We start from the raw sequence: 19,839 nt of genomic DNA on the forward strand, positions 1-19,839 counted from the left end.
AGCTTATAAAATGCATTGTGTGGCCTCCGGCTCTGTGTAGACCTATTCTACTTTACCTCTTTAGGAGACAACCCATAATACAGGTCTGATGCCTCCTTCAGGTACTCCACCAACTTGATCTCCTGATCCACTGAGAAAACCCTACTAGCTGGGTTGTAGCCTGCAGTTGGGGCTGTTCCTTGTCTTTCTCCTGCCTGAAACTTCTCCTTTTTTATGAAGCGGTACAAGGTCACATGACAAATGTCATAGGACTTTGCCACAGCTCTCACTGAGTTGCCCCTGGACACATCATTGGAGGCAATCTCCAATATAGACAGTGGCACTCCCCTTGCTGTTTTCCTTGGTCTGAACCTAGGCATGCTGTGAACAGAAAGTGTATAGGCCCTACTCTGTAAAATGTGTAAAAATGTAATTGTTCCAACCAGGTTTTGAATCTGAGTTTCAATACTACTATTACAAACCAAAAATAATAGTTGAAAAATGTTAATTTTCAGCCAATATGGCAGTATTTAAAGTTAAGACAACTTCTGATTCACAGACATTGAAGATTTTGAAAGCATAAGAAATTGGCTCCTGGTGGGAATTGAACCTGGGTCACCAGATTGAGAGGCAACAACTCTAACCTCTGGACTATGTCACTAAGCATATTAATAACACAGTATACATAATATAGTAGGTTATAGGTCATTCATATACATATTTAAACTGAACACAAAACACTTTTCTGATGTTATTAGAAAAAAACAATCGGCTATTTTGATGTCATTATTAAGCCAGACAGTTGTAACTTGCCCCCAACCGTACCACCCATGACACAAGCTACCCTGCTAGCTACAAACAACAAAGCTAGCTAACATTTACATCAAATTTTAGCCAACAGAATGGTCATCAAAACTAGACAGATTTAAATTCATAGACATTAAAGTTTTAGACAGTATGAGGAAAATACTGTAGATGAAAATAATTACTTTCATACCTCAAAAAAAGTTGGCAGAAAAACCTTAACAAGTATGAGATGTCAGTTTGTCGGTTGGCAGGCAGAGAGGGATCAACACAGAGCACGTGCAGAGTTTCATGGTTCTGCCTTGTTTCTGATTGTGCAATTTGAGATGTTACAAGTGCCCCTTGTTTAAAATGTGTAAAAAATGAAATGGCTCTAGGGCCGTCTAGGTTTATGGTGTTCAGTTTACTTTCATGCTTAAGTTCTACTGAAGAGAAAATTCAGTTTTGATGTAGTGTGGAAAATAACAGTGGTTTAACGTCCGAAGGAAGGAATTTTTTCCGGCTGCCGCAAGATGAGGGTGAGAAAAAAAAAACGATGGCTCACTGCAACTGGGAACGCTATCCTCCAACTACGCCTGCTAAAGTGTGTGATAGTGTGTAGCTGGTGCCTTTCACCCAAATGAATTTTAGGAGCACATTCTGGCAATTCTACTGAATATATCGTGCAACCACCTGTTAACTCAGTCACCGCCCCCTTTGCCTAATATGGGAGACTGGGGGGCAGTATCTCCAAATTAAAATCACCTGCCCAGAAGAAGGATAGAGGTGTAAACCATTGAGCCATTACTGGCCCTATCCCAGGTTGACTGCTCCAGAATAGAGTCAGCATCATACTGCCTCCTCCCCATCCTTCATTCTTAATTAAACAAGGATACAGGGCCAAGAGATTATTTCAAAACTTTATTAAGTATTTCAACCACTGAAATAATTTAATGCAGTCTGTACAAAGCACAGCATGGAAAACATTTACAGTAAACAGTCACACTTAAAAACAAAAATAAACTGGATTACATACTAGTATGGAAGAGTAAAACAAACCAATAAAGATTTGTAGCATTTGCAAAAAACACTGCTTCTTGATATGAAAACTTGTAAACCTATTTTGGCTCAATGTATAAAATTACACATACAAAACTCTTTTCAACTGGAAATGTAATTTGCATTAAGTCAAAATGACTTCAGAAAAATATCATTTCAGGCTAGTCTACACCCCCCTCCAATGTAATTAATATACTGTAACAATTAAAACACCTTCACCTCCAATATAATGCACTGGTGGAATCATATGTTATATATAAAATGGCCACAGCTTTGTTTATGACTGATAAAGGGAAAGTCTTGGATAACACAATAATTTACAGAGGAAACAATAAACTGCAGTAGGTCCCTTCCAGCTCAATCTCACCGACCCATTTCCGAAACCAGGTTACTTTCAAAGCCTTTTCACCCCTCAAAAAACAAATTTACACTATGATAAAACTTAAATTACTTACATACTAAAACAAGCATGTATGCTGATATACAAAGAGTAACACACGCGCACACACATACACACGCACACCTGAGGGGAAATGGCAGAGTAACTGATTTCAGCTGCAGCCACCTGGTTTACCATCATTTCCATTAGTACACTCTATTGAACTGGGAAATGCTAACTTAACCAAAGTATTGTATATATCTTACGCTGAAAGGCCATGTGGTGCACTTCCAAGAAAGTGTAATTCTTAGGCAACATATTTTCCATAATTTGAAAGTCAATATATGAAAGACTTTCTTTCCCTATTGAACCATTTAGAATTTTTGCCTTTAATAAACATACTAAAACGCAGGAACTTGCCCTCCCCACCCAGCTGGTTATACTTTTTTTTCCTCTTGAGAATGCTTTAAAATGCAATCACTGTCATGAGGTTCACAGGTCTGTCTGCTACTGTAGGTTATCAAGTTCCTGAAAAGGCATCTTTTGTTGGTTTGCGAGTGTCAATTTCTCCTTTCAAACATTTCTGTCACACTGGTGTCCTACCCATTGACCTTCAGTCAATAGTTATTAGTTTACCAAATTGAGATTTTATTTGAAGAGAAACCCCATTTTAATGATAACAAAAATGGACTCACCAGATCATATCAGTAATCTGATACTGCAACCTTTTTCTCAGCTGTTCTGTATTGGCTGACATAATGGCATCAGTTTGATCCATCGGAAAAGATCACAAATCATCCAGTGGTAACAGACTGATGTCAGTTCTGCTCACCCACTCATCTTCTAGCCAAGGTTAGTTTTTGGGTGTCCTACAGCTTACTTAACGCTTTTTTATTGTAAGAAGGTTTGAACCAAATGCCTTCTGGTTTGCAATTTTACACATATTATAAACAGTACCATGATATGTGACTAGGGACAAGAATGGCCTGTCTTGTTTTGCATTTACAGAGCCTCAATTCCTATGACCAGTTCCATAAATCCAAATCCGCTAACACTTTCAGAAACACAAAAACCTTCTACCTTTCATTTCCTGATGATCTCATCACCATGTTTTCTGCTCCAAAAGGGTAGTGGTTGACACCGATTCTTTTTAAGATGTATTTTTGTCCATCTTAAAAAACACTAAGGAAAAATTTACCCCACGATAACATTCATTAAATGTAGATTAAATGGTAGTTTCAATCCTAAGGAGCCCTACGGACCAAACGGCTTTAGCTAGCCCCCCCCCCCCCCACCTTTAAAATGTATAATTTGTGAGATTTCCCTCCAGACCCCCCCCCCATACCAGTTCAGACACCTGCCCTCAGCCCTTACGCACGCGCTTATGGGTCAACAAAGGAGACCATGATGTAGCGGGTGCCCTGCGTGGTGGGGAGCCCCTCGTGGTAGTGAGTGAGACGGCCCGGGTGCATGAAGGACCACCCCTTGCGTGGGGCCTCCACTTTGCAGTCATAGCGCAGGAAACGACATCCCCCACCCTGAAAACAAAAAGTGGCGCACACACACACGCGCGCACACAGACACACATGCACGCACAGACACACACGCACGCCCACACACACGCACACAGTTTTCAAAACAATTCCGAACATATGATGGGTCTACGGCCACATACCTTATTTTAATACATTTCCAGTTAATCATATGTGAAGATATCGCACACAAAACAGATTCCTGGCTCAAAGTAGAGGTCACATTTATGCTGTGTCACTAAAATGTAATAATTAAAATACTAAAACATTCACTTGTCTCTCTCACCTAGACATAACCTAACAAACTATGCTATGTTTACATATCACATGGATCAAATGGCAGGATATACATATTTAGATTTAAATGCATGTATTTAAATCGTATTAGGCTCACACCTCATAGTCAACACCCTTGCTGTTGAGGGCTACGTTGATGGTGAAGGTGGAGGAGTCGTGGTGTGGCCGGAGGAAGGGCTGCTCGTCGGGTCTGTAGCGCACCACGAAGTTCATCACCGCCTGGGCCTGGTGCGGGGAGGAGATGGCACATGAACAGTGAACGTATGAACTGTGACTTGACAGAGCAGGAAGAGCCACGGCTTTCTGCCTCTAACGCTGTTCCAAATGTGTAGCCATATCTCATTAAGATGAAAAGATCTTTAATATAACACGATATTTAATATTGGTCCTCAATGCGGGGGGAGGGGGGTTTGGGTAGAAGTTATTCTGGACTAGAATTTAGCAGACCAACTTTAGGGCCTTGCTTATACGAGTAAAAAAGCAAAGAACCTACAATATCAAAATTGGAAAGCCGTTGGCTTTCTAACATTCTTAAATGTAAGCGTGTGCAGAGAAACAAGCCAACTCTTTAAATATCTGCGCATTCCAGCGGGTAGAGAAAGATGAAGACAGCTGGCAGCACTGAAAATGGGTGTGACTCTGCGGGAGGGCGTGACCGTCTCACCTTGGGATAGTATCCCGGGTAGAGCTTCTCAGTGACAGGGACAATGTACTCCTTGAGGAATTTGAGCCACTCCTTCTCGAAACTGATCTGGTTCATGTGGATGTCCACCGTGGGCACGTTCTCGTAGCCCCCTGCTAGACGTTCGTCCTGTCACATGTGCGTAGATCAAAGTCAGATTAGAAAGGCATGCACACAAACACGCGCACACAGACATACGTAAAGAAGAGTCTTGATCAGAGACAATAATTACAGTCTTAGATGTAGACAAAGAATTGGGAGGCAGTTTAATGTGGTGGCAGTGTAGTATAATGGGTAAAGAACTGGTCTTGTATTCTAAAGGTCACAGGTAGAACACTGCCATTGTACCCTTGAGCCAGGTACTTAACCTGCATTGCTTCAGTATATATCCAGCTGTATAAATGGATGCAATGTAAATGCTGTATGTAAAAGTTGTGCAAGCCGCTCTCGATAAGAGCATCTGCTAAATGCCTGTAATGTAATGTAAAGAAAGGCACAATCACATGTATCGAGAGTAACAGAGAGAGATTACAGCTCCATTGTTCAGTAGATTAGAATGGAGAGTAGTGCGTAGTGAGATTTACCGTGTGCTTTCCTCCTGACCACTGCCCAAAATCTTCCATCGTCTCTACCAGCTCATCGCACATCTTTTCGGAAAAGGCCGGGAACCAGTACACATCGGGGCAGGGCTGGGGAAAGCAGGAGGACCGGAGGAGAGCCGTGGGAAATAAAGACATGCATGTCAGGGTTCAGTGTGCTCCTGCCGTCGCCCTCGACTGAGGTACCGGCCTCAGAAGCGGTGTTGGTCCCCAGCCGCAGCACTGAGGCTGCCCCCTGCTCCTAACTAGGACAGGTCAGACGCAAAGGACAAATTACCCCACGGGGTTCAACAGAGTAAAAAAAAAATGGTGACGGGTATACTGGGAGAGTGAAGAGGAGGCAGGACGATGGAAAAGCATGCAAGTGTACTGTATGATCTGCCCTTTGCCATACCATGGATAGGTGCTGACTTCAAGTCTTCCATTTCCTTACCTGTTCCACAATATAATCCTCCTCAAAGATTTTAGAGTAGTTTTCATGGATGTACTTCTCTCTCCAGTCCTAAATGTAGGAGAAAAATATTCATCCAACAATGGTTTGCTGAGAGCAATGGTTCTCCCACATTAACCAGGATAGTCATAAAGGTAAACAAGGGCCAGGAAACTGAAATCTGAAAACTGAAATTCTTTGCTGATTCTTTTCGGTTTCATTTTTTTTTTTGCATTCACAGAACCCCACCAGAAATATTTTTTAATGACCCTTTAAAAAAACAAAACAAATGAAAGCCTGTGCCAAAACCGGTTTGCTTTCCCCCTAGGCTAAATGGCAGGTTCAGTGGGCGGGGTTAACTGGATGTTAGTTTAGTAACACAAATGCTAAGCCCAGTGAAACCCTTGCATGTTGCAATATGTAAATGATGCCCTTGCCACTGTTTTGCATGGGCAAGGCAAGCTAAGTTGCATCGCCTCTTCTCTGGAAGCAGACAAAGCAATACACTTTTTTCTTTTCCCACAAGACATGGTGACGTGTTTAATATGAGATTTTGTAGTTAGTTTGGAGTCCAAGATTAACCCCAGATTTCTAAGGTCAGCATTTTAGAGACAGGATCCTTGCAAAATAACTCTCTTCACCTCTGGGGGCCAATTAAAACAGCTTAATTAATTCTGTTTAATTTTAGTTTTACTGAAGGAAATTTGAAAAGTTTTTTTAATATTAAATGAACATTTAGTCAAGACCCCAGGGGAAGAGCTTTCCCCAGACCTAACAGTTACATACGGTTGAGTATCATCAGCACGGTCTGCTAAAAAAATTCAGCAAAGAGGAGTACCATACCACAGGGTTGTCAAAGATCTGCCACATGTCCGGATGAAGCCGGCTAATGTTGTAGTTAGTACTGGAGACGAGACGTCCAAACTCATCTCGGTTCGACACGAACATGAACACCCCCTGAGGAACGCGCCAGGAGAAGGCAGAGAAAGGAGAGAGGTGGAACGAGGGGGAGAAGTTGAAGACGAAACTGTGTGCTGTCGAAGGCTCAAATGGAAAGCGACGAGCGCGCAAAAAACACCGTGTGCTCGGACACACACACACCTGGTCTCGGACCGTCCTGCAGAAGGCCATGTCGGCGTCCATGCCCTCCTGTGAGTACAGGCTGACCTGGGCCAGGCGTGTGCGCAGAGTAGACCCCCGGATCAGATACACCTGAGTGATGTAGGGCACGTTCCACAGCCCCCTGGCAGGAGAAGGGGGGGGGGCACAGAATGGGTTAATCCCAACCAGTTCATTTAATTTGTTGATGGGCTAAATAATCAATACACATTGTTCTCAATTGTTTTCTTACTTAGTCGATCCTTGAAGGTCAGTTTAGTATAGTATGTAGAATTGTTGCACCGATAAACTAGTAAATAAAATATTGTGCAAACACATCTTTAAAGAGAAGTTGCCATATTTTCCTTGAAAAATGACACGCTGACCTACACTGGGGTATATACTTACACACGCTTGCCCTGGACGATGTCGATGTAATCCTCAGACCGAGAGTAAAAGCCCTCTGGACTCAGAGCACCCCAGAAATTGGACCACAGCTTTCCGTGGCGGGACAGCATGGGGGCAATGACTGGCCTGATAGAGAGGGGACATGCAAGAGACAGACAGGGTTAAGAGGAGGCGGGGGGGGGTTCTGACAGGCACTTTCTGGAAATACTGCAGTGTATTAACTGGTGATGCCAGAAATTTATTTGCAAAAATTGGACAAATGATAAACAATTGTGTACGCCACCTCCATTTGTCTATACAAAGAAAGTAACACCGAGTCAAAGGGCTAATAATCAATAGTCTGCCATCTGGCTATAATGTAATTAGTAAAACCAAGGGTGAATGTGTTGGTTATGCAGCTGAGCAGTGTCCCATGTTTCTCACTTGTTCTCCTCAATCAGGATCCTCAGGATGTCTGGGTTGATCAGGGCGACATCAGCATCAATACTGAAGTAGTAATCACACGTGGGGTCCTCCCTACACGAATTCCTGTTTAACAGACGCACAGGCAGGTTACATGCACTTAAAACTACTTACTCTTATGTATTCAGATCATTTGTGACCTGCTGACCCCTGGTTTTGCCTGATTTATGGCAAGAAACAACACAAATCAGCATTATCTCTACTGCAGTGGTGTAAGTTATACTAACAGTGCCATGGTTCTGGCCATGTCTTGTTGCAGGTTCTCCTCTGGCCCAACGATGCGAGCGTCAGGGAACACAGTCCTGTGGCGATCCCAGAACTGCTGGATGTGCTGCTCGTGGTAAACCACCTGGTAGGGACAAGACACACACATTAGTACTTTTATTCATGTCCACATGCCAAAGTAACATCAAGTAATAAAGACATAATAATGACATGAGAATGTGCAGGCCTCCACACACACACGCACACACAAACGATCACTCCCATTGATCTGTATGTCCTAGTGATGACACATTCTGCACTGTGATCCCATCTCTACCTGTAACCCTCTCTACCTTTCCCTACGTGAACAAAACGAGAAAGGCGGATTGCCAAAAGAATATATATATATATATATGTATTAAAATGAAAAACAAATTCTCTCAAATACACATCTGCTGGTAGTACAACAGAACTGAATGCAAAATATTTTTTTAAAGTAAACAAAAAAATGTTTTAATGGATAAATACCCCAACACTACACAGCATTCATTTAATTACTATGAAGAGGGAATATATTTGTGCCTCTTGTCTGATTTTCCATTATTACATCACATAGTCAAGCTTGTGTAGCAAGTTTAAAGTTAACTAGTTTGCTAATGGTACCTGCTGTCATGGACTGAGTTGACAGAGCGAATGTAGCGTTAGCTAGTGAACGTGTGCAGCGAGGGCGTGGCTGAGCGACGCTTCTGTCGTCTTTATTTCAGCAGAGCACCAGAGGGAAGTGGAAAACTGGATATTTCAATCGGCAGCTTGAGTACTGCATTTTAAATTGGAACCGAAACGAGGTAACGAAATCTGCGATTCGGTCCGGTAGGTATCGACTGTATTTATGTAGGAGTTGTTTGAGTGAGCTGAAGTTGTTACTCACATTGTTGTGTATGAAGAGTCTCAGTCGCTCCATAGGATAGTTCAGGGTTGTCAACCTCTCCAAAAACTCCGACAGAAAGGGGGTGGGTTGTTCAATAAACACTGCAATCTGAACTATGGGCATCCCTTCATCCTGTATTTAAAAAAAAAAGTCATCAAGTAACCCTGAGGAGTGCACTATCCACTGCACCACTGTGCCACCCACAGAACGGTCAGAATGCATGCAGTCACAGGAATAAATAGATACTTTCACACACAATTGATAGCACCTGACACGTTTACTAACACCTAGTCTCAACCCCAGATGCTCCATCTGAAGAACATCTGGAAGTTAGTTTATGAGAGCTGTTTCCGACAATCTGATTGGCTGAAGAAGGTTTCAGCCAGCTTGGTTTAATTGCAAAGTACATACTCTGACATGGGCAGACTTAGCTCACATCAGTGTCAACATGGTCATGCAAATGGTACCATAATGTTTGAGCCTGACAAACAGCCCTTCACAGAATCACTTGGGCTTGTTTTTTTAAGCAGTCCACCATAATTTAGCTTTGTCACTTATTTAGCAGGAACTACAAAAATTAAAAAACCAAGGACAATACCACTAAGTAAAGGCACAAAGAGAACAGCTATGGTTCAAAAAATCAGGCACATTCAAGGCTTGACTGCATGCGAGAAATCGCAGAGGAAGGCTCAGGTGTTAATTAATAAAATGTCAGGTTTTAATGGAGACAAAGACTCACTGGCAATTCGCTGAGATTTAGCAGGTCATCATCACAGATGCCACAACCTGTCTCATGTGTCCAGGCTGTTGGTACATAGTTACCCAGGTAATTAAGCTGCAGCTGAAAAGACAGAAGGAATCACTCAAGTGGAGATGCTCCCATTTGTGATGCCGTTTGAGCTTAACGAAGGTATGCATTTTCACTGTCGTAAATCCCTACCTTGGTGGGTCCGTTGCCGTGGATGATGACAGGAAGGGTGTCGTAGGCCACATTCCTGGCACGTACGCGTGCCTTTTCAAATTTGAGCACCACCTCCTCTGCAGACGAGCAAAATGTGTGCAGTCAAAAGGTGAGCCCTCCATGGAAGTGAATTATGTGTTCAAAAAAATCAATACAATGAGAATAGACTTATAATAATCTCAGCTGCTTGTAAAGGACTGATGGGCTATAGAGGACAATCAACCCAATACAGGCGTAAAAAAAGCCAAGTGGGAAACAGCATTCAATATAGAAATCCCAGATACTGACTGGCACAATATGTGCAGGGGGAGGTAAATATCTTGTTAAAGGGAAATGCCACCCTGGGTTTTTCATTTATTTACAGAAGTGTAGCTGTCCTCCTGATTAAAATGAGCTCTTAACCACTGTGCATGCTCCAGGCTGCTGCTTTAAAGGCTACAATGGGATGCCCGCTCACAGTCTATTGGCGGGCGTCAGACAAGGCCGGTCACAGTCTCCCACTTCTACTGAATACAGTGTAAATGGAAGGCCTGGGCATTGGCCTGGAACTGGAAGCCATTCTCCTACTCGCTAGCAAGCTAGCCACTAAGGAAAGAGAATCTAGGTTTATGGTGTTCAGTTTCCTTTCATGCTTAAGTTCCAAAAAGGAAATACCGTTTCGATGTACTGTGGAAAATTACAATGGTTTACTGTCTGTGAAGTGAGGAATATTTTTTTACAGGCTACTGCAAGATGAGGGTTGGAGAAAACGCATGTCTCACTGAAATTTTGAAAGCTAAATATCCTCCCAGATACACCTGAGACACAGCTAAAGAATGTGATAGTGTGAAGCAAACCAAAATTATTTTGAGGAGAACATTCTGCTGATACTACTGAACACACCAACCGCCTAATAGCTCGGTCAAAGCTCGCATCGCCTAGTATTGGAGGCTGGGGGGAGGCATCTCCAAATTAAAATCACCTGCCCATTGTAGTTATTTAAAAAAAAAAAAAAAAAAAAGGGTGGTGGTGTATGCCATTGAGTCATTATGACATTCCTGTACAGAGACAGCCTCGGGCAGCCACAAACAAAAACTTAAATATTAACGCTTTGATCTGTTAAATGCTAACATACAGGTTAATGTTGTTCTACGGTAGAATTGCCCTTTAAGGTATTAACTTCAGCCAGCACGAAAGCAATGACAAGCAAATGATAAAAAACTGAGGCCCCAACTCAGGGACAATGCTTTGACGTTTTGGAGGAAATCTTTTGATGGAGGAACGCACATATATTTTAGGAATACAAGAATTTAAATTTGTAGATTAATGGGAAAAATTTAGTGTTTTAAATCACAAAAGGAGAGACAGCAACAAGGGAAATGTAAATGTAACTCCAGAACAAGTCTGTTAAATATCTGTAGGCTGTTAAATATCGGTACGCGTGTAACCCCTGACAGATGTGTTTTGTTATTATGGTTGTATAAATTTGGAAAATTACAATAAACATTAATTGATTAAAAAAAAACTGTAAACGCAGACAGACCGATTGCTCCATTGAGGTTCTGGAAAATGCGGGAGCGATGGTCCAGGGTCATGTTGAACTTCGTCTGAGGAGAAAGACACACCCAGTTACACTCGACTTCCATGCTGTATGTCAGACTGAACAGGGCTCTGTTTCACAAAGCAGGATTACAGAGTTAACTGCATGACCCAGAACCCTCCCATATCCGAAACATGGACTCAAGTAAAGAGAGCTGTTTCGGGGTTTACCCAGTGCAGTTATCCAGCCAACTCAGTAATCCTGCATTGTGAAATACCCCCCAGGATAGTGGACTGCGTGAGGAATTGCACATAATTGCTTTTGTACAGTACAGACAACACATCAGGACTCAGCACTGACACTCCCTACATTAATTATAGTAATCCTTTCTGCACTTGGAACAGCCACTTGGTATGCAAGTCTCAATTGTTAAGTAGGCCAACACATTAAGGGCATTGAAGAAAAAAAAACAAGAAAAACCAGTTACATTCTATTCCCTCATCACACGGCACTTTGACAGCTGGAATTAGTCGCAACATACTTTCATTACTTTATTTCTCACCAATCAGAAGTGGGGGATTTTGATCAGTGTTTCTTGAGAAATGAGAAATGCAAAAATGGCTAGAAATTTCCCTCCCAGTATTTTTATGCACCAATGAATAATCAGTCATTTACTCATTCTGTCATTTAGGGCCATATTTAAAAGGATTTTACGTTAAAAAAAATGTACACACAAGCAACTTCATAACTTACCATGACGTGAGTTTGGTAAATAGATGAGGAAAGCTGCTTTCGTTTGTTTCTTAACACCCAGGTAAGCTTTTACAAAGCAAATAGCTGACCAAATAGCACCAATCTGGTGCATGCTTATTATAAATGCTTCTAACCAGGCAGCTGTTTCTTTTGCATTAACACGACATCCAAAAGATTTAACTTCTGGATGTTAACATTAAACACCAACTAACTTAAAAAGTCAAACACGTTGATGAGTAAAGTAAACATTTCTAAAGAAATTAAACACCATTTAAAATGCGCAAGGTCTCCCCAAAAGGACACTAATTGTAGATGGCTTTCAACACCACCTAACGTCCCCTAAGCTCCAAATCTGAAGCCCTCCCCATGACCTCTCTGGGTACCAACCCTCGTTTTCTCTTTAGATGGCATTCCATAAACATATAACAGCAAAAAAAGCAAGTTGTTTGTCATAGCAACTCAGAGGTGGTAAAACTAACAGCTGCTGTTTTTCCCACAGCGCGCAGGATTGCTGCCGCCGTGGACTATGCGTGGCAAATTGCGGTCGCTCGCTCGCTCACTTGGTTATTGGGTACGGAATTTAACAACTTGATAAATGCTAAATGTGTTTTTACTAATGAGACACATTAAAATTTTAAAGGTGACAGTGCCTATCCATTGCATCTATGGATCCAGACCATAGACTGTATGGATCCAGACACCTGTCCATAACCCAACTTCACCGGCGATTGAGCGTAACAATGCTGCTTTACGCCAGACTTACAGTAAATAAGGGCAGCGCATTACAATGAACCCGCTGCGGCTGTGCTAATTTACACAGTCTGAGTAAATACCGTGCTAAATTGAAAACACACTTTTATGGCACTGATAGTAATTTGCGGCGTGCTTCGTAAATACAGCCCGTAGCGTCACGTTAAATGCTAACATTGACACGCCTGCTGCTTTATACACGCCTTCACACTTCACACTAGACTAACCTGTTTGCTGAACAGGTTACTCTACAGGGTTGGAGTCCTGATCTGTGGTCACTTCTGGCACTACGATCTTTACTTCACTCTAGTGTGTTTCTTTTGCACCTCTGCACCTTGAACTAATGCACTTGTTGTACGTCGCTCTGGATAAGAGCGTCAGCTAAATGCCTGTAATGTAATGTAATGTTCACACTGACAGTCTAAGCGTGTTTACGAAGCACTGACCCGCTGGGCCTTGTCCAGGTAGATCTTGGTGTAGAACAGCTGGTCGTCGTCGTTGTCTTTGTATTTCCACTGCTGCACGATGCCGTGGAGATCGGGGGCGTAGCCGATGAAACCTAAAGCGGCGCACAGAGACGGTGTGAGACTGGGGACTGGATCCCTAACGCGCCCCACCTTCCTTTACGGGAGCGTGTCGCCACCGCCACGACGCCGCGTACCTCCGGAGTTGAGGTAGCGCTTGCCAGTGTAGACCGCCGGGTATTTGGACGCCAGCTTCTGGTCGGGCCAGCAGAAGCCCTCCGCGGAGAACACCACGCGGTGGCCCATCCTGGAGAACTTCCACAGCAGCTCCTGTGGCCCACTGGCCAGGATCACATCGTAGCTGGAGAGCGGCAACAACAGCTATTAGCATAGGTGCAAAGCACTGCATGGCAAGACCATCATCACAGCACAGAATGCAAAATGCACACCGCAGAACAGCAACAGCAACCAACCGAATACCAGAAACTCTGCTCAAGGTCACAGGCTTACTACACTGACAGCATGGTTGCTTTACAATTTAAAAAGACAACATTACTCTGTTCTGTTTCCTTTGCTCTGGCAAAAACACAGAATGCTGCCACACTTCCCCATCTTATGAGACGTTTGCAATTCCCTTGGTGCTTTTAGTAGGAACAAGATGACCACAAATGACAGCGTGGGCAGGCTGCAGGAGTGCAAAAGCAGTCATTTCACTATTGCTACTTCTTTATTAGCATCTGTGCATTCAGAACATCAATACATTCTAATTAAAGGCAAGCTCTCCTAAAAAAGCAGACCCAAAAGAGGAGTTTGGGTTCCTGGAGTACAGTGTTCTTCCTCAGCCATGTGTAATTTGTAAAAATACATTTTTAAAGAAAATTTAAAATGACCTTAAAATGAGCTGAGTGAAATGACCTCTTGAACACCTACAAATTTGAAATTCTGAACATTTTCAAAGTTCAAAGCTATTTGCACAGGATATGGCTATGACTATGGGAGGGAACCTGCAAATGTAAATATAGCCAAGCAGCGAACTCACATGGAAACAAAGCCTCCATTCATCAGAGTGGGGTCGCTACACTGTGTCTACAGTTACTCTAGGTGTCAAGTTAAGTAACAGGAGTAATGTGAAGAACAAGGGGAAAGATGAGGAAAAGATTACAAACAAAAAAAGTAGAATGGGTAACTACAGAGAAGAGACAAAAAGTAAAAGGAGGATAAAAAGACAAAGAGAAACAGTATCTAACCCAGATAAACTTCTGAAAAATGATGTAGCAACAAGCACATGCAAACACAGGCACACAGAGATATAGAGAGAAATTGGATGTTGGTTTGTCTACTCAAACAAAGGCAGTTTCTTCCTCTACAAATACATAATCCTGTAGTAGAGCTGGCCTGCAGTTCCCATTTGCTTCTGAAGAGCAACACACTCACAAAAACACACACACACCACTGTGCAAATCTGCAGCAGTCTGACCTGTCCACAAAAAGAATGACCAGCTCCTCCTTGTTACTGTGCTTTTGAAGTTCTTTCTTCAGCCAGCGAACCTTCTGACCCCCACCAACCGTGCGAGCAACATCCCCACCCTTCCAGTCTTCCCCCAGACCCAGCACCTAAATGCAGAAAGGGAGAGTCCTTCATACTGCTGCCACTTATTCAGAAAATAACAATTTGTGTCAACGCTGTTAACCTGCTTACCATGACTGCCATCACTGCTATCATCAACAAATAGAACATATGCACTCATTCCAAAATTCCAAATATTTGTGCACTGCTGTGAAAGATTACGATTTAATCATACCATCTAACACATGCATCATCATACAGGTGTATACACAGGCTGACCAACATCAGTCCAGCAACGGTCTACTGTGCTTTTAGTGAGAAATGAGAGCTTGACCAAATGCTAAAGGGCAGAGGTTCTAGAGGTATCTAGGTTCTAGGTATCAACAGTAAAACTGGGCTAGATAATAACATACCTTCACAGTGTAATTGAACTCCCTGATTGTCCGCATGAACCGATTAAAGCCATCTGTCTCCTCGGTGGCTGCAGTGATGACCAGCAGGTTCTCTTGGAGGCAGAAGAGAAATGCAAAAAAGTTGAGAGGGGCTGCAAACCAATGCTAAGCTGGACAGCAGGGGAGACAAGCAGGACCTGATAGGGAGTGCTTGGTATGGCAACCTATTTATTTTTCATATACAGGGCATGTACAGGGCCACTATTTATGCTTCATCAGTAACAGAGAAGTTTCCTGTGATTTTATTTTTGTAGTGGTATCCACTCCAGCATCACCTGTTTGTTGTTTTACAATCAGTGGGGTGTAGAAAAAATTAAAAAATTAAAAAGCTATTCAAAAATCACAATCCATCCCCAACATAGCACATAAACTGTCCTATACATTACTGTGCTAAATGTGTTTGGTTCCGCTGCTGTAATGCATGGATTCTTATGGTAAGTGCAGATGTGGAAGTAGAAAATATCTTATTACGTGTAACCTAATTTTTAGAGGGAACTTAATAGAACCTGGCGTACTGCAACACATCTTAAAAATAGTCAGATTTGAATATCACCACTGCGATTTGCAAATCTCAGATTTCATTAGGATGGATTTAAGTTTAATCTTAAGTTTATTTTAATTTAAAGTGCATTTTACCCATAGGTTACAATACATTGTACAAAACAATTAAATTGATAACATTAACAATGATTTTACAATCATTTAATGATTTGAGAACTGAACGAAAGGTCTGCAAACTAATCATGCAGTTGAAAATTGAATGGGTAAAATTGGCATTCAAAGATCAAACAAATATACAAGAGATTAGACCCATTACATTTATCAGTCAACACAGCTGAATTACATTCTATTTACGAAATTAGAAGACACTCCTATCGAAAGCGACTAAAACAGATCACCCGTTTTCTTTAAAAAAAACAAAAAACAAACAATCTATTTATACAGCTGGACGTTACTTAAGCACTTCAGGTTAAGTAATAAATGGCTTGCTCAAGGATACAACTGAAGTAATTCAGCAGGAAACAGAAGCCACATTGCTTAATGATAAAAGAAAGAGTAAAATGATGCCAGTTTATGGATGCCACCTGCTGTTTAAGTGCCACATGCTAAATGAACATCTACTAGACAGGTGATATCACTAAACTGTCTGGACCCCTGACCTAGTCTGACCTTTTCTATTCTGGAAAACAGAAAAAAAAACATCCACACTTCAGAGGCAAGCTTAATTCCTGTTTTGACTTGAGTCAAGTTAGATGCCAGATCAACTGAGGTTACTTCCGCAGAGTTACTCATCCAATCGTCTCCTCCGTATGCAAAACCCCACATCCATCCATTTTTTCCCTCTCCCTCTGTCCTACAGCAGCTCCCCACCCATCTGATTTGAGAAAATAATGATGATTCAGACCTGTGTGGGCAGGCCAGACGCCTCAATGTGTTCCTGATCCTTAGTGCATGTGTTCAGCACGACAAATAGGCCTATTTACGCAGTAGGAATAAATGGAATGGGGAGTTTAACTAGCATGAGAATGGATAAAATGTATTGTATAGAGGGGAACATCAGCATGTCAAGTAAAATATTCACATTTTGAGAATTCACTGTAATAAAACCATCATGTTAGCACTGCCTTGTGTCATGAAAAAGCTGCACTTTTTATTCCTAATTAAAGCCTATTGATATTAATTAAGGAAATTACTCCACCAGCTATCATTCCAGCTAATAATAATCATTATAATAATAATTGTTATTTATATAGCTCCTTTCAAAAAGTTACTAAGTGCTTCACAAGACAGAATAAAAAATAATGCACATCAGGAAAGCAGACGGAAACAAGGATTAAGAAATAATAAAATAAATGAAAACAGGATGATGAAAGCAGATTAAATATTCAAAACGAGAGTTCATCAAAACTGTACTTCATATAACGAAGATAAAAATAATATAATTAAAAATTGCACTTCTTTCATCTTGAAACCCACAGCTATGCTTATTCATCAACAACAACAAAAAAAAAAGTTAGAGAGGTTTCATAACTGTCCTGATACACATCTGAGGCATATGTATTATCTGGACCTATTCATAAGTGAGCGAAAACTCCTTTTATTGACAAAACCCAAGGGAAAATAACTCTGAAATGGATCACATTTGTGTAGGTAAAACATTCCACAATGCTCTCTCTGGTGCTCAATGCAAAAGGAATTCATCTGGAACTTTCTAGAAGGAAAGTGAGAAACCATCATGACATTACAAAAAAGACCTTGTATCTTACATTGGAACTCCACCGGAAGAATCCATACGGAAAGTTGGTAGCTAGTCTAAACCAAACGAACGAATGTATGGTGAAAGGAAGGGAGGAGCCAAGTAATATGGATGGGGTGGTTTGGCGTGGCGTGGCAGGGTGCTGAATCAATTTCTCTGTTGTATGCTACCTATAAGTCTTGCCACAACCAGCGAACCATATATATTCAAATTCCCCTTGGTATATATATCATGGCAGGAGCCGAATAGAAGTCCACAAAGCACGTCTAATCACAAATATTTGAGTCAAAGTAAGAACAGTAACTGGAAATAATACCACAGGAAACTGAATGACGAAATCAAATAACTTCGGCTAAGCAATGTTCATTAGTGTAAACAATTTCTTCAAACTATCAAACCAACACGATTTCATTTTCGTTGACAATGCTGCATTAACACATAGTTTTGACAGGATTATGCGCCCCTGAATGCAATACGACTATTATTTAGCCGAAAATGGCGTAATGTCATATTAAGGTCCGTATCTACATGTACTTAGAAAATACTTAAACTAGTTATAGATGCAGGAGTTGGTAGTTAAGTTTGGTTAACCCTAAAATAAAAAAAATAAAAACTTTGATCTGGCTCTACAAGGGAGTAGCTACCTGAACGCTATATACAACTAGCAATGAGGTAGCATCAATTGGCCATCCTAATAGAGTACACAGCGACACCGTTAATAATATCTTGCACCCCCAATTCTTAATTATCGGAGCTACTTTCATATCAAGTACGAAACGGTTTCACGTAGCCTAGCTACCTAACACTACCAAGAAAATCAATTAACGTTAGTCTAATCTAACGTTAGCTAGCCAAAATTTTGATGCGCCAATAACGATAGCTTAGCTGCTAGATAGCGAGCAAGCTACAGTCGCTGTTGCGTTATACGCAAGCTTATTTAGAAAATCGCATGTTGATCTCCATGGTTGTAGTAGTTTTATTTGGTGAAACTGACCAGCCACATAAAGTTGACCAGGCTCGCTACTCGATTCGACTTTATGCCAACAGTGTCACGCTAGCTGCCACTACTGCCTCATTAGCTAAATTAGCTCAGTTGATAGCAAGCTACTGTTAAATCAAACGGGACATTGAGCCAACAGTAAGTAACCACTAGCTATATTAAAATAAATTATGACGGGTTTTCAGATGCAAGCTACTTCGTATTATTAATAATATTATTACAATTTATGTAGTAAGCTAGTCTGTACAACACCAGAGTTGCCTGACCAAAGAAAAGCAAACTAACGGTAGTGAAGATGATGGCAAAAGATAGCACAGATTTACGCTAATCGGTAATAGCAACGGCCCGGAACCATACCTGGTGCTATGGTCTTCTGGTCCGCCGCAGTTACATCGTCTGCCAGACCGAGAACCAGCACGAAAACCACGGCAAGAAAAGACGCTCCCATCACTTCGTATTCCCCGAGTTACCCTCTTATCTCCCCAACCCTCTCACGTTCGGCTGTAAAACCCTGGCCCCTCTTTTGCACATCTGCAACTCTCGCGGAATCTTCTTTCAAGAACTTTCTGTCAATATGTGGGGGACAGCCCCCTTTACCACACTTTACCCAATGAAATCTTACAAAGAGTTGATTGATCAAGTCAAAGGCCAGTTGCAGAAATAGATGGACAGACTTCCAACCAACCAGGAATGGACAAATGGAAGTTTGCCTCAAGCGTCACATTCCTTCTGCCTTGGAAAGTTCTTGAAAGCGGAGAAAGTTAGGAATATTCTCGTTGCCACGTTTTAGGAGTGTTAGAGCTGGGGGCAAGTTTGGGGGACGTCCTCTTGTTCACTTATACATTTTACAGGCTTTCATAAAGCATGTGACCCCGTTGTTACAAATACTGGCTATTTGGCTCCAACATTTCACAAAAAATGTCTTGACAAATTATAAATATAAATACTAGATTACGGAAAATTATTTGTTAAATATACGTCCACAAGATCAATTAGGTAGCTAGACGGATAATAAAAACTCAAGGATCACGTACACACTGGTGGTGGTGGATAATGGTGGAAGACTGGTTTGCAGATTTATATGTAACCATGGCGCCCTTATGTTTCTGCATTTGTACAAAAACCTGGAAATCTTGTGTTAACTGGGATATTGGGATTAATGAAGGCAGGAATGTCAATGTTTAGATTTGCTGGCAGTGGTGACAGAGGTGGCAAAGACTCCTTAATTGAAGAGTGTGTGTGTGTGTGTGGGGGGGGGGGAACAATAGGCTATTTA

The 19,839-nt window shown here is 41.7% G+C and overlaps 1 protein-coding gene across 2 annotated transcripts; it reads right to left on the bottom strand.

Annotated features, from left to right (window-relative positions):
• Positions 1 to 1,670: 1,670 nt before the first annotated feature.
• On the bottom strand, positions 1,671 to 19,133 carry plod3 (procollagen-lysine, 2-oxoglutarate 5-dioxygenase 3). 2 transcript variants are annotated; one of them, XM_064329004.1, is made up of 19 exons: positions 18,921 to 19,131; positions 15,268 to 15,359; positions 14,765 to 14,901; positions 13,485 to 13,648; positions 13,270 to 13,382; positions 11,324 to 11,387; positions 9,781 to 9,878; positions 9,580 to 9,681; positions 8,841 to 8,972; positions 7,936 to 8,057; positions 7,670 to 7,774; positions 7,247 to 7,372; positions 6,842 to 6,983; positions 6,584 to 6,697; positions 5,744 to 5,812; positions 5,296 to 5,400; positions 4,694 to 4,840; positions 4,129 to 4,254; positions 1,671 to 3,738 (listed from the first exon to the last, which is right to left on the bottom strand). In XM_064329004.1, exons 1-19 carry the CDS (start codon positions 19,009 to 19,011, stop codon positions 3,583 to 3,585), a joined length of 2,205 nt encoding a protein of 734 aa, XP_064185074.1. In that variant the 5' UTR covers positions 19,012 to 19,131; the 3' UTR covers positions 1,671 to 3,582. The 2 variants fall into 2 exon arrangements, with proteins under 2 accessions (XP_064185074.1, XP_064185073.1); XM_064329003.1 differs by having other exon boundaries at positions 6,584 to 6,983; positions 18,921 to 19,133.
• Positions 19,134 to 19,839: the final 706 nt, after the last annotated feature.

Source organism: Anguilla rostrata, chromosome 3 (genome assembly GCF_018555375.3).
Source record: "Anguilla rostrata isolate EN2019 chromosome 3, ASM1855537v3, whole genome shotgun sequence".
Classification (NCBI taxonomy): domain Eukaryota; kingdom Metazoa; phylum Chordata; class Actinopteri; order Anguilliformes; family Anguillidae; genus Anguilla; species Anguilla rostrata.

What these genes read in the sequence shown, in the direction of transcription:
- plod3 (XM_064329003.1), bottom strand. Translation starts at nt 19,011, where the DNA reads ATGGGAGCGTCTTTTCTTGCCGTGGTTTTCGTGCTGGTTCTCGGTCTG. An exon ending in ATGGCCAGAACCATGGCACT is followed by an intron (nt 7,775 to 7,935) that starts GTTAGTATAACT and finishes TCTGTTAAACAG; the next exon opens with GAATTCGTGTAGGGAGGACC. An exon ending in ATCCTGATTGAGGAGAACAA is followed by an intron (nt 7,373 to 7,669) that starts GTGAGAAACATG and finishes CCTCTCTATCAG; the next exon opens with GCCAGTCATTGCCCCCATGC.